The sequence below is a fragment of the Oncorhynchus gorbuscha genome, linkage group LG03 (assembly GCF_021184085.1).
Source record: "Oncorhynchus gorbuscha isolate QuinsamMale2020 ecotype Even-year linkage group LG03, OgorEven_v1.0, whole genome shotgun sequence".
Lineage (NCBI taxonomy): Eukaryota > Metazoa > Chordata > Actinopteri > Salmoniformes > Salmonidae > Oncorhynchus > Oncorhynchus gorbuscha.
The window spans coordinates 30,669,259-30,683,248 of record NC_060175.1 but is presented as its reverse complement, the minus strand read 5'-3'; the positions used below and the strand labels follow the sequence as shown (position 1 = coordinate 30,683,248).

General features: G+C 46.9%; 1 protein-coding gene across 1 annotated transcript in view; it reads right to left on the bottom strand.

Annotated features, from left to right (window-relative positions):
* LOC124031206 (arf-GAP with GTPase, ANK repeat and PH domain-containing protein 1-like) overlaps positions 1-13,603 on the bottom strand; it is a 29,222-nt gene extending 15,619 nt beyond the window's left edge. The window contains exons 1-9 of the mRNA XM_046342173.1: positions 10,888-13,603; positions 5,668-5,726; positions 5,373-5,460; positions 4,040-4,125; positions 3,708-3,849; positions 3,287-3,421; positions 1,512-1,633; positions 1,198-1,273; positions 1,045-1,121 (exon numbers count right to left, since the gene is read on the bottom strand). Coding sequence (XP_046198129.1) covers positions 1,045-1,121; positions 1,198-1,273; positions 1,512-1,633; positions 3,287-3,421; positions 3,708-3,849; positions 4,040-4,125; positions 5,373-5,460; positions 5,668-5,726; positions 10,888-12,058 — 1,956 coding nt within the window. The 5' untranslated portion in view covers positions 12,059-13,603. The remainder of the gene's footprint in view (positions 1-1,044; positions 1,122-1,197; positions 1,274-1,511; positions 1,634-3,286; positions 3,422-3,707; positions 3,850-4,039; positions 4,126-5,372; positions 5,461-5,667; positions 5,727-10,887) is intronic.
* Positions 13,604-13,990: the final 387 nt, after the last annotated feature.

Here is a 13,990-nt window from a genome sequence, read left to right as displayed (position 1 = left end):
ATAATCCATGAAGAGAGCTAAAATTGGGACTATAATCCATGAAGAGAGCTAACATTGGGACTATAATCCATGAAGAGAGCTAAAATTGGGACTATAATCCATGAAGAGAGCTAACATTGGGACTATAATCCATGAAGAGAGCTAAAATTGGGACTATAATCCATGAAGAGAGCTAACATTGGGACTATAATCCATGAAGAGTGCTAACATTGGGACTATAATCCATGAAGAGCTAACATTGGGACTATAAGCTAAATAAAATTGGGACTATAATCCATGAAGAGAGCTAAAATTGGGACTATAATCCATGAAGAGAGCTAACATTGGGACTATAATCCATGAAGAGAGCTAAAATTGGGACTATAATCCATGAAGAGAGCTAAAATTGGGACTATAATCCATGAAGAGAGCTAAAATAGGGACTATAATCCATGAAGAGAGCTAAATTGGGACTATAATCCATGAAGAGAGCTAAAATTGGGACTATAATCCATGAAGAGAGCTAAAATAGGGACTATAATCCATGAAGAGAGCTAAAATTGGGACTATAATCCATGAAGAGAGATTGGGACTATAATCCATGAAGAGAGCTAAAATAGGGACTATAATCCATGAAGAGAGCTAAAATAGGGACTATAATCCATGAAGAGAGCTAACATTGGGACTATAATCCATGAAGAGAGCTAACATTGGGACTATAATCCATGAAGAGAGCTAAATTTGGGACTATAATCCATGAAGAGAGCTAAATTTGGGACTATAATCCATGAAGAGAGCTAAAATAGGGACTATAATCCATGAAGAGAGCTAAATTTGGGACTATAATCCATGAAGAGAGCTAAAATGGGACTATAATCCATGAAGAGAGTTAAATTTGGGACTATAATCCATGAAGAGAGCTAAATTTGGGACTATAATCCATGAAGAGAGCTGAAAAGATTACATTTCAAAGAAAGCCCAGGGGACCTGAGAGAGGGTTATGGATGGGTGAATGAGGAATCTAAAACAGTAAAAGTGTGTGTTTGTGGTTGGTTGGTATGTTACCGTGAAGCGGGAGCCAGTGCGTCGCCGTGGTGCACTGCGGACAGATCCTGGGGTGGCGCTGCCCAGCCTCTCCCCCCCTGCTGCCCCACCGATTCTCCTTATGACTGATCACTGGGGTGGCGCTGCCCAGCCTCTCCCCCCCTGCTGCCCCACCGATCTCCTTATGACTGATCACTGGGGTGGAGGGCAGAGAGGACGAGTAGTCACTGCTCTGACCACCATTACTGGCCTGAGAGAGAGAAACAAAAACAAAGAAACAGAAAGAGTGACAGACAACAAAAAGGACAAAAGAGAGAGAGATTACAGAGGGCAAAGACAGCTGAATATGTGGAAAAATCTGGAAACAAAATCTATAAATCTAAATTAACACTGATCTGTACACTCCTGTCCAACATTACCATCCTATTGATTTGGACCAGTGTCTTATCTCCAATATGAAGGACTGGATGCCAGAGCTGCTGCTGTACCTGACCAGGGAAGACTCCTGACAATGGGGTAGAGCCTCCAGAGTGACTGGGGGAGTTGGGCAGGGATTTACAGGAGGCCAGTAGAGCTGCCTGCTTCTTCACTGCCATGATCTTCTGGGCAGCTGTGGTAAGTAGAGGGAGGACAAAAACAAACATTACCCTTCTTAGACAGTCATCTTTCTAATCTAGATTTCAAGACTAGTCATTCAACTGAGACTGCTCTTCTCTGTATCACGGAGGCGCTCCGCACTGCTAAAGCTAACTCTCTCTCCTCTGCTCTCATCCTTCTAGACCTATCGGCTGCCTTCGATACTGTGAACCATCAGATCCTCCTCTCCACCCTCTCCGAGTTGGGCATCTCCGGCGCGGCCCACGCTTGGATTGCGTCCTACCTGACAGGTCGCTCCTACCAGGTGGCGTGGCGAGAATCTGTCTCCTCACCACGCGCTCTCACCACTGGTGTCCCCCAGGGCTCTGTTCTAGGCCCTCTCCTATTCTCGCTATACACCAAGTCACTTGGCTCTGTCATAACCTCACATGGTCTCTCCTATCATTGCTATGCAGACGACACACAATTAATCTTCTCCTTTCCCCCTTCTGATGACCAGGTGGCGAATCGCATCTCTGCATGTCTGGCAGACATATCAGTGTGGATGACGGATCACCACCTCAAGCTGAACCTCGGCAAGACGGAGCTGCTCTTCCTCCCGGGGAAGGACTGCCCGTTCCATGATCTCGCCATCACGGTTGACAACTCCATTGTGTCCTCCTCCCAGAGCGCTAAGAACCTTGGCGTGATCCTGGACAACACCCTGTCGTTCTCAACTAACATCAAGGCGGAGGCCCGTTCCTGTAGGTTCATGCTCTACAACATCCGTAGAGTACGACCCTGCCTCACACAGGAAGCGGCGCAGGTCCTAATCCAGGCACTTGTCATCTCCCGTCTGGATTACTGCAACTCGCTGTTGGCTGGGCTCCCTGCCTGTGCCATTAAACCCCTACAACTCATCCAGAACGCCGCAGCCCATCTGGTGTTCAACCTTCCCAAGTTCTCTCACGTCACCCCGCTCCTCCGCTCTCTCCACTGGCTTCCAGTTGAAGCTCGCATCCGCTACAAGACCATGGTGCTTGCCTACGGAGCTGTGAGGGGAACGGCACCTCAGGACCTCCAGCCTCTGATCAGGCCCTACACCCAAACAAGGGCACTGCGTTCATCCACCTCTGGCCTGCTCGCCTCCCTACCACTGAGGAAGTACAGTTCCCGCTCAGCCCAGTCACAACTGTTCGCTGCTCTGGCCCCCCAATGGTGGAACAAACTCCCTCACGACGCCAGGACAGCGGAGTCAATCACCACCTTCCGGAGACACCTGAAACCCCAACCCTTTAAGGAATACCTAGGATAGGATAAGTAATCCTTCTCACCCCCCCCTTTAAGATTTAGATGCACTATTGTAAAGTGACTGTTCCACTGGATGTCATAAGGTGAATGCACCAATTTGTAAGTCGCTCTGGATAAGAGCGTCTGCTAAATGACTTAAATGTAATGTAAATGTAGATGCTGATATAATAATAATGAATGTGAAATTAATTCAAATTGGTTTATTGATTCAAATTCCAGCTACATTGTACTGAAACAACAGAAAAAAAGGAGCAGTGTGTGTGTGTGTGTGTGTGTGTGTGTGTGTGTGTGTGTGTGTGTGTGTGTGTGTGTGTGTGTGTGTGTGTGTGTGTGTGTGTGTGTGTGTGTGTGTGTGTGTGTGTGTGTGTGTCCTCACCCTCGGTGAAGACGCGGTTGACGTTGAGGCCATAGGTAGCGCAGGTCTCGTAGTAGGTACAGCGCCTGACGTCTGAACACAGCTGTCTAGCCCTGGCGTCCTCTATCACCCGAGGGTTGGTGCTGGTGATTTTATCTGGAGGAAGGAGGAACTACATCAACTACATCCTATTAGAAACCTTAATAAACATTTAGAAACCCATACAGATGTTATATTTAGTATAATATAGAGCAGGGTTTCTCAAACTATGGGTCGGGACCCAAAGTGGGCCCTGGACATGTTAGAGGTGGGCATCAAGTTATGAGAATGCATCTTTAGGATGATTTGGGTCACGGGAGGACAGTCAATTCCTCATTTGGGTCTCGAGCTGAAAATGTTTGCTCACCCCTGTCATAGAGAGTTTGTATGGGTGGAGTCTTACCCTGGGTTCCTACCACTATGAAGGGGATCTCAGCGATGTTGCGGTGGATGCCAAGCTCGCTGTAGTTCCTGTACACTTCCTGGAAACTGGCCTCATTCTCCAGACTGAAGACCAGGATGACCCCGTCCACCCAGCTAGCCATCTGGAGATGAGGGGAGAGGGGAGCGTAAAGGAGGTAATAGGGAACAAATGGGGAGAGAACAAGTGAAAGAGAGAGTTGTCAGAGGAGAACATAAAAATAACAGGTGAGAAGAGTTAAACAGTCCAACGTGTCAGAGTGAACTCCTGTCAACTCTACTCATCAGTCTGCAGTCAGTAAAGCCTTCACCTACCTGTGCATCCGGGGGTCCTGTCTCCTCCCTGATCAGCAAAATGTGACTGTTGCCATCAACAAGTACCTCCTTCTTATACCTTCCCCCTGATAGAGAAAGAAAGAATGAAATTAAGAAAGAGAGAGAGAGAAGCCCTATGTGATACAGTCGTATTTTCTTTACAGGAATGCTTTAAGGCTTAAGTACAAGGTATGATGTCAAACCAGTGTTAATTTCGTCAACAAAAATAATGACGTAAATATTAGTCAAACACCTATTTTTCAGTGGCAGTTGACGAGACTATAACTGACTAAATAGACTCAGAAATATATAAAATATGAATAAATATGAATAATAAAACGAGACAAAAATATCTCTGTGACAAAAATCTGACTAGTAAATGGACTGGACAAGAGTTTTTGGAGAGATTGAGAGCTTTCAGTGTTATTTGTAGGGTCCAATGAAAAGCATACATACATGACATAATTGTAAGGCTTTTCCATTGTAAAGTTGCAATGCTTTTATTGGAGGAAAGTAAATACCATGTCCAGGTCATTCACAAGTCACCTCTCTGCCCAGCAACCGTTTTCCAATCTGGCGGCAACAAATCATTGATGCAAATAAGGCACACGCCTTGGCATCTCTCCCGGTGGTACATGCTCCCGGTAGAAGAAGGGGCAATGTTTGGAGCCACTTTACTTATCGTGTTAATTCAAACAAGACCGAATGCAACGTCTTAATTTACCTTTTAGTAATTTAGCAGATGCTCTTATCCAGAGCGACTTACAGTAAGTGCATTCACCTTAAGATAGCTAGGTGGAAGACAGAGTTTGCACCCTCAAGCTAATGCGGAAAAATACTACCAACCTCAAGAGACATCTGAAAGTGCATCATCTCAATATATATGCTCAGGTAATGACATATTAATAATGCTAGCTAGTTAGTTTGCAGCAACCTATCACACCTGTACTTATGACAGAACTTTGATTACATTATAGCTACAGTATGTCAAGGGGTGTTTGCCAATTTGCCTGTTGGGAAGATAATTTCGGGATAGGATGTTATGCAGAACAATATGTTGGTAGGACAAGGCTAAGTATGTTTGTGCACATGGAAGTCAGTGATTTATGTTTACTAGGTTAATGAGGCAATGGAAATGTGATGTGACTAAAATAAATGGCATTTATACTTGACTAAAATGGCCCACTGTTTTTAGCATTTTGACAATAACCAGACTAAATCATTATTCAAATGACCAAAATTTGACTAAGACTTCATTATATTTTAGTCAAAATTATTAAGACAAGGCTAAATCTAAAAAAAAGAGTGCCAAAATGAAAACTGTCAAACTCACCTTCTGGGTTCTCCAGGGGCTGGTAGCTGCCGCTCATGTGTCTGTGGACCAGGGCTGACTTCCCACTGCGGAGACCTCCCAACACCCCCTGGACACATAGTCAGAAGGATATATCACCCCACTCTTTCTAATAGTGACATGTTTATCATAATCTACAACAACTACTTCTATTTACTACAATTATCATCAAGTATTCCATTATTAGACACTGTCACTGTCGTTGTCTCTGTTGAAGCAGAAACAAGACTACACCTATTTCCTATTCCAGCGGTATGACAACAGCAATCACTCTCACCAGACGGAGCTCTTGGACGGTTCGACTGAAGGTCCATTCTTGACTGTTACCGCAAGCCGCTGTGAACACACAGAGAGAGGGAAAGAGAGAGAGAGAGAGAGAGACTGATTAAAACATAAGGTCAATGTTGTGATCACGTGTTCCCTCTCCCTTTCTGCCTCCTGTCTACGGCCGGCTTAGAACAGGGGAAACTTTCACAGTCACCGGCCGTCTCGCTCTACAGCACTCTGAAGCTGTGAGGAATGCCGTGCCGTGCCGTCCTTAGTGTGTGTGGCCCCATACGTGCCCTGTCGCAGGTCCAGATGGCATAGACTACAGAGTTAGGTGAGGGGGGAGACGGAGAAAAGGAGCGAGGGAATGAGGTAGAGCCGCAAAGGACGAGTGCAAATTAATTGCACAGGCTCAGTAGTGAGGCTCAAGTTCATTAGCAGCTCTGTGGACGCAGCCTGAGTGAGAGTGCAAGTGTGTGTGTGTGTGTGTGTGTGTGTGTGTGTGTGTGTGTGTGTGTGTGTGTGTGTGTGTGTGTGTGTGTGTGTGTGTGTGTGTGTGTGTGTGTGTGTGTGTGTGTGTGTGTGTGTGTGTGTGTGTGTGTGTGTGTGTGTGTTTGTTTGTGTACATGTGTGTGTGTACGTATGTGTGCCTGAGCGTGTATGTGAAATGATTACCAAACAATCTCTATGTGTTTTATTCATCCAAAATTCCAATACAAGCCTCAGTAGATTTCACCATCATTTAGATGCTGCGCAGCAAGCTGAAAATGGGATGTAGAGAGAGAGAGAGAGAGAGAGAGAGAGAGAGAGAGAGAGAGAGAGAGAGAGAGAGAGAGAGAGAGAGAGAGAGAGAGAGAGAGAGAGAGAGAGAGAGAGAGAGAGAGAGAGAGAGAGAGAACATTTCTGTGTCTACAGTGGAATGAGAATTTGGATATCCTCCAAGCATCATAATTACTGGGTACCTGTTATTTCACTGCATCGCCCAGAGGTGTTCAATAATATCTGAAAAGCACAGACAGGGGTCCTCACGACAGGTGACTGCCAATGAGTTGAGACTTTTATTGAAGTCACCAAATTTTCTATCTATATACTACTGCAATAGCCATCACACAGAAAAGAGTGAGGTGGAGAACACCCTATGCTCACATGGGGGCCAACAGGATTAAGTCAAGTCACACTACTGCATAGCAGAGTGGAAGAGGACTAGTAGGTACTGTAATATCCTGGAAGTGGCTGCCAGTACCATTCCCCATTGTGACAGAGTCCATCAATAACAGTTGCATTTTAGTCATTTAGCAAGACAGTCTTATCCAGAGAGTCTTACAGTAGTGAGTGCATACATTTTCAGATATTTTTGTACTGGTCCCCCTGTGGGAATCTAACCCACAACCCTGGCATTGCAAGCACCATGCTCTACCAACAGCCACACAGGACCTAAGAGTGCATTTGTTCAGATGTTGACCTGAAGACTAATGGACATAATGTACAGTAGAGCACGCATGTAGAATGAATGTGAAATTCCTTTACAAGGTTTGTGCATCTCAAATGGCACCCTATTCCCTATATAATGCACTATACAGGGAATGGGGTGCAATTTGGCACTCAGAACCACATGTAATCGATGTGAATAACCAGTGTGAAATGGCTAGCTAGTTAGCGGGGTGCGCGCTAATAGTGTTTCAATCGGTGACGTCACTCGCTCTGAGACCTTGAAGTAGATATTTTCCGTGCTCTGCAAGGGCCGTGTCTTTTGTGGAGTGATAGGTAATGATGCTTCGGGGGTGTCAGTTGTTGATGTGTGAAGAGGGTCCCTGGTTCGAGCCCAGGTAGGGGCGAGGAGAGGGATGTTAGGAAAACTGTTACATTGATGCTGTAGACCCGGATCGCAGGTTGCTGCGGAAAAGGAAGAGGTCAGGGGGAGGTCAGGGGAGTGAGTGTAACCGGTGTGAAATGGCTCGATAGTTAGCGGGGTGTGCAATAATAGTGTTTCAATCGGTGACGTCACACGCTCTAAGACCTTGAAGTAGTTGTTTCCTTTGCTCTGCTGTGGAGCAATAGGTAACGATGCTTCGAGGGTGTCAGTTGTTGATGTGTGCAGAGGGTCCCTTGTTCAAGCCCAGGTAGGGGCGAGGAGAGGGGTGGAAAGAAAACTGTTACAAACACAACACAGGGTTAGACTGCATGGGGGAAGAAGGAAAACTCCACACCTAACTATACTTAACAAAAATCTTACAGCAACATGTAAAGTGTTGGTCACATGTTTCATGGGCTGAAATAAAAGATCCCAGAAATGTTCCATACGCACAAAAAACTTATTTCTGTCAAATTGTGTGCACAAATGTATTTACATCCCTGGTTAGTGAGCATTATTTCTTTGCCAATATAATCCATCCACCTGACAGGTGTGGCATATCAAGAAGCTGATTAAACAGCATGATCATTACAGAGGTGCACCTTGTGCTGGGAACAATTAAAGGCCACTAACATGTGCAGTTTGGTCACACAACACAATGCCACAGATGTCTCAAGTTTTGAGGAAACGTGCAAATGGCATGCTGACTACAGGAATGTCCACCAGAGCTGTTGCCAGAGAATTTAATGTTTATTTCTCTACCATAAGCCGCCTCCAACGTTGTTTTAGAGAATTTGGTAGTACGTCCAACCGGCCTCACAACCGCAGACCACTTTTAACCACGCCAGCCCAGGACCTCCACATCTGGCTTCTTCACCAGCGGGATGGTCTGAGACGAGCCACCCGGACAGCTGATTGAACTGTGGGTTTGCACAACCAAAAAATTTCTGCACAAACTGTCAGAAAGCGTCTCAGGGAAGCTCATCTGCGTGCTCGTCGTCCTCACCAGGGTCTTGACCTGACTGAGGTTCGGCGTTGTAACCAAATTCAGTTACCAAATGCTCACCTTCGATGGCCACTGGCACGCTGGAGAAGTGTGCTCTTCACGGATGAATCCCGGTTTCAACTGTACCAGGCAGATGGCAGAAAGCTTGTATGGCATCATGTGGGCGAGCAGTTTGCTGATGTCAAGGTTCTGAATAGAGTTCCTCGCGGTGGGGTTATGGTATGTGCAGTCATAAGCTATGAACAACGAACACAATTCAGTGTAGTTTCAATGTATGGAATCACTTGGGAAATGTTGGATTTTAGGTCAACTTCCCCTTTAAATAAGACTGAAATTATGGATGGAAAATAAAAGCTTCAAAAGATTAACAAGCTGATTCATTCTGCAGGGCTGAAGATACACACACATATGCTTGTACATGGACACACACACATATGCTTGTACATGGACACACACACACACACACAACGTATATAAGTCTCCAATTGCGGACAAATTCTTGATTTGGGCAACAGGCAGCATCTTTTACACACACACACACACGCACACACGCACACACACAGCCATATAAATGATGACACTGCCTCATTCAAAAGGGCCTTTGGAGGTCTGAGTAAAGCAGTGTTGAAGTCAACTCCAGTCAGACAGTATGATCCTTTCAGACACTGAATCCTCTCTGTGGGGACACACCAGAAGTGAGGGAGTCTCCACAGACACATTATATACTGCCTGTGCTTTGCTGTGTGCACCGGCCACACCTCAGTGACAATACGGTAACACAGCCACCACTTCATTCCACTCTTGCTCTCAGGGGAGATTACATTTAAACAAAACCCTGGTACCCTTCCCAACCCCCGCCGGACAATTTCTGTCTGTCTGTATGTCTATTGGTCTCTCCCGCTCTCCACCCCCCACTCTTTAACCCCCCCCCAGCGTCATATCGCCGACCAAATAGCATCTCTTGCCGCTTGTTGTTGCCATGGCAACCCTTCTTCCAGAAACTGCCTGGCTCTCAGCACAATAAATTCTCTCATACATACAGCGGTGTGTGTGTTTGAGCACATTTACACAATTGTAAATCACACATACTATATTTATTAATATTGATGATATGGATATAAAACAGACATGATATTTACTGAGTTAACAAAATACAATTAAAACACTGAAAATCTCCCCAAATGTTTATTTTCATTAGTTATTACTTTACCCCAACTCTGATTGATATTTTGCAATCAAATATTTTGCAATCAAACTGAAATGCCCCCCAAAATGTCAATGGCTATTGATCTCTTGTTCACCCAATCCCAATGTGGAGTCATTGAGTTAATCGGTTTCATTTGGATGTTGATTAACTCTGCAAGCAGAGCAGGAAGGATCCCCTTCCGTCCTCCCTTCCTCCCTCACCCCCTGCCCCCTCACTCCTTCCCTCAGAAGAACACAGCTCTGTGTACTCCCACCCTTAATTATTCATGTCCCACTTACTCCTGACAAATTATTCAGCACTTACACCAATTCTACATACTCCTTCATCACACACGTCTACAACAGCATATTCGCAAATATAGTGAAATCTGAATATTTGATTACCATGGGTTATCTCATGTTATCTTGTGACTGCTTCTAGTTGGAGAGAAATTTAGGCCAAGTAGGTTTTCATTGGCGGAAGCATTACTCTTGGGAGCAGGTGAAGCATATGCAGGTTGTCCTCTCTCGTTATTCAACCTTTTTCATGCCTAACACCCAACAGGACCTATGAGTGGATGTGCTCATTTTACTGTATCACATGAATGCATCATCATTTAAGTGATATCTTCTACATTATATCCAGTATGTGACTGTGTGAACTGATTATAATGTATCATGCAATTTCCCCATTGGAATTCCAATTCTCTCTGAGGGTCCATCGAGGCATAGTGGCCATCCAATAAGATATTTTATGACCAAGATGCATCACATGGCACCCTATTCCCTATGTAGTGTATTACTTTTGACCAGGCCCCATAGAGCTCTGGTCAAAGGTAGTGCACTATAAAGGGAATAGGGTGGGTGCCATATTGGACACAGCCCAAGGCTTGCCCTCTCACTTCAAGGTCTTCAACCTCCTTTTCTTCACCACATCCTTGCACAGTGCATCCTGACCTACAGTGTGTGGTTTTCCGGCCATACGGACTGATGATGGACAACCATCTAGAATGAGACCACAGTGCACGAGCACCTGCTCACTGCACTAGCATTATGTAAACCATTAGAGTAAAATGGTATGGCAAAATAATAATCCAGCCTCCAGTTGTGAAAAGTCTGAAATGGAATGGGAAGGGCAGCTAGCCCTAGTGGGGGGGAATGTGTTTAGGTGGGTAAGGGTATCTTACCTTCCTCCTCACTAGAACCCCTCTGAATGGGCGTGTAGATAGGGGGCGCTGTGTTGGAGCAGGGAGGCGCAGGCGTACTTTTTGTGAAGATGCCGCTGATGAACTTGAGCATCTTGCGGTCACGGGCGGGGGGACGCTGGGTGGTACCCCCCTGGCTCTGGCTGTCCTTCCCCTTCTTCAGGTCCTCAGAGAGGGAATGCAGGTCACTATTGTCCAGAGTGCGGCTCTTGCCCTTCCTCGGTGGCTTGGATATCTGAGGGGTGGGTTGGGCTGGCAGGGAGGTTGAGCCTGTCTTCATCCTGTCCCCTCTGGGGCTTTCCCTGGTCACCATGTCCGTAAACCCCCCCCCTACGGGGGCTCCCTGGCGAAGGAGGGTGGACCTGCCATCACTGTCCGCCCAGGACGCCCGGTATGGTCCTAGAGAGGCCACAGCAGCTGTCATGGGAGACCGGTCCCCTATGCGGTTGTCTTTGCGGTCCAGACTCTTGGCGGATGGAGGCATACTCTGATTGGCTTCCCTCAATTCCCGCCGGCTTACAGCCCCGCCCCCGGCATGTGACCTCATGAGGACCTCGGGTCTCTGGGTGAACCTGGGCGGTACGGTGATGGGCATGCTGCCCCGAGAGAGGGTGTTGCTTGCGTCGCCCATCCCTTCCTCGCACCTTGGGAACAGCATGGGTGGCTCCCTATAGAGCTCTGTTTTAGGGCGGGTTCCCTCTCTCCTCAGCCCTCCCACTGAGGGGACATCTGACACACCTGCAAGTCCTTTCACTTTGTCTTTCACATTCTTCGGTAAGAGGGGAGACTCCTTGCTCTTAGTCTCCAACGTGACATCTTTTGAGGAGCCTGGACCACGACTCTCTCGCTCCTTTATCTCAGGCTTCTCCCGCTCCTGTACAGGTCCCCCAAAGCTAACGTACTCCTGCTCCTCTTCCTCCATCTCTGTGTTCCCCTCTCCCTTCACCTCGACACATGCATGTCCTCCCTCATCCTGAGTGGTCCTGCTCAGCTCCTCATCCTCTGGGCCCTCCACTCCTGCTCTCCCCAGAGCAAGGGTCCGTTGTGGCTGGGGCCCGATTGAAACTCCATCACCCCCCACGGCCTCGACCTTGACCAGGGTAAGGGAGATAAGGTAGGTGGTGCGTCTCTGTAGGGTGCCCGCGTGGCTCATGGGGGCGGCAGGCTGGAAGACAGGCAGACCAACCTCAGCGGAGTGGCAGCACCCTCGCTGTGACCCAGACAGACCCACAGGAAACCGGCATAGCAACCCACAGCCGGAGGCTTCACCACGGAGACAATAGCCAGGCCAGACACCAGTCAGATGGTACTGCCAAACTGCCTGGCGTATGGATACATCTGATGTGGGTGAATGGTAACTTTGTCAAGAGGTGGTTGGAGTCTTCCTAGATTGCTTCTTCAGGCTTCTGAACCCATGACGTGAAAACTCAAGAGTCAGCACAAGCGAGACAGAGAATCACATCTAAGGTATCTTGAATTAGTGGAGCATACTTTTAACAAGGCTAAGTTACTGAATTAAGTCTAGACTAGTTTTTATTTGAATCTTTCCTGTAATCCTCTCTTCACCTCCTCTTTGCTGATCTGTAAAGACTGCTGCCACTGGACTGCTCCATGGGTTCATTCACAATCCTCCCTTTCTCGTTCCCTCCCTCTCTCCATACGCAAGATTCATCTACAGCCCAAAGCCAGGGATCTGAGATTGCTTTCCACGATCTTGATGTTTGAGACTGGGTATTCTGGAATTATGATAGAGCCAACAAATGAGCTTGGTCCATTTTCCCACCAAGACTGTACTACGTAGCTCCCCACTCCACAAAAGCACACAAGATGAACTGCCTCAAGCCAGTCTTCAGTCTGTAAGCTTCTCAGATAATTTCTTCATTTCCATTGAAGAATATCCATTGTAAGCTTCAGAATCTTCATATTTTCTTATTCCCATTACATTTGATTGGTTAACAAATATTTGTTTCTATTTTTAATTTGCACCGTCACAGACACCAAAGGGTATGTACCGTGGTAAAGCCAAACCAGACATAGCAGGCAACACAGCAAACAACCGCTTTAGCTGACCCAGCAGAGGAAAAACAGTTACGGTAAATACAAGAAAAAACATAAATATGGAAATCATTCACGTGTCACAAAAGCGTGGTGGGTGGGTAGTCTCCTTCCGACTGCATACGAGGCAAAGACACACTAATGTCATGCATGAATCACGTATGCACGTATCGTGGATCAATGAAAGGCAGGCTGCAAACATCTGTTTTAGTTCCCCCAGCAAAGAGAAGCAGAGATGGTGGCCAGATAGGCAGAACACAGTCACTGTTTCTCTGTTCCTCTGCCTGTAATACTCTTATGTACAGTAGGTTCCTTCCCTCCCTTCCCTCACTGCATCCTCTCCTCCGAGTGTCTCAGGCAATTAGCAAGTCAATAAAACGTGTCTGTGAGGCAGAGAGCGAGCCCACTGGCTCAGCTCAGCCCCTCCTCCTTTCCTCCTCCAGCTCTCCTCAGGGCCACTAGCCTCTCCGTTAGCCAACAACTAGTCCAGCTCCAGCCTCAGCTCCAGGCAGGCAGACAGACAGAGGGGAAGGCTGAGGGTGAAGCGTCATGGGAGAGATGCCTTTCCTTGGTCAAGCCCACACGTTCTGTGGCTCGTGTCGGATCAGACAAAACAAAGAGGAGAAAAACCTCTGCCTCCTCCTACCCATCACTCGCTCTCTCTCTCCTGCTCTCTTTTTCAGGCAATCTCCGGGCAGTTCCCACTCTCTCTCTCTCCTTCTGTCCCCTCCCATCCTGCCTCTCAGGAAAGAGGGAGAGGGCGATGATGAACTGGATGCATCAGACGTCACAGGGATGAATGAAAGGAGAGAGCGAGGGAGGAAAGAGAAAAAGAGTAGGAGTAGGAATAGGAGAAAAATGAACAGGAGAGTATGTGTGGGGAAGGATATAACCGACAAATAAATAAGGTGGTTTGAAAACAAACTGAATGGGTCATAAATCTTGGGGCACAGAAAAGGGAGGGGATGCGTAGAGAGGAGAGAGAGGAACAGACAGGAGGGTAGCTAGAGGTGGATGAGAGAATAAGAAT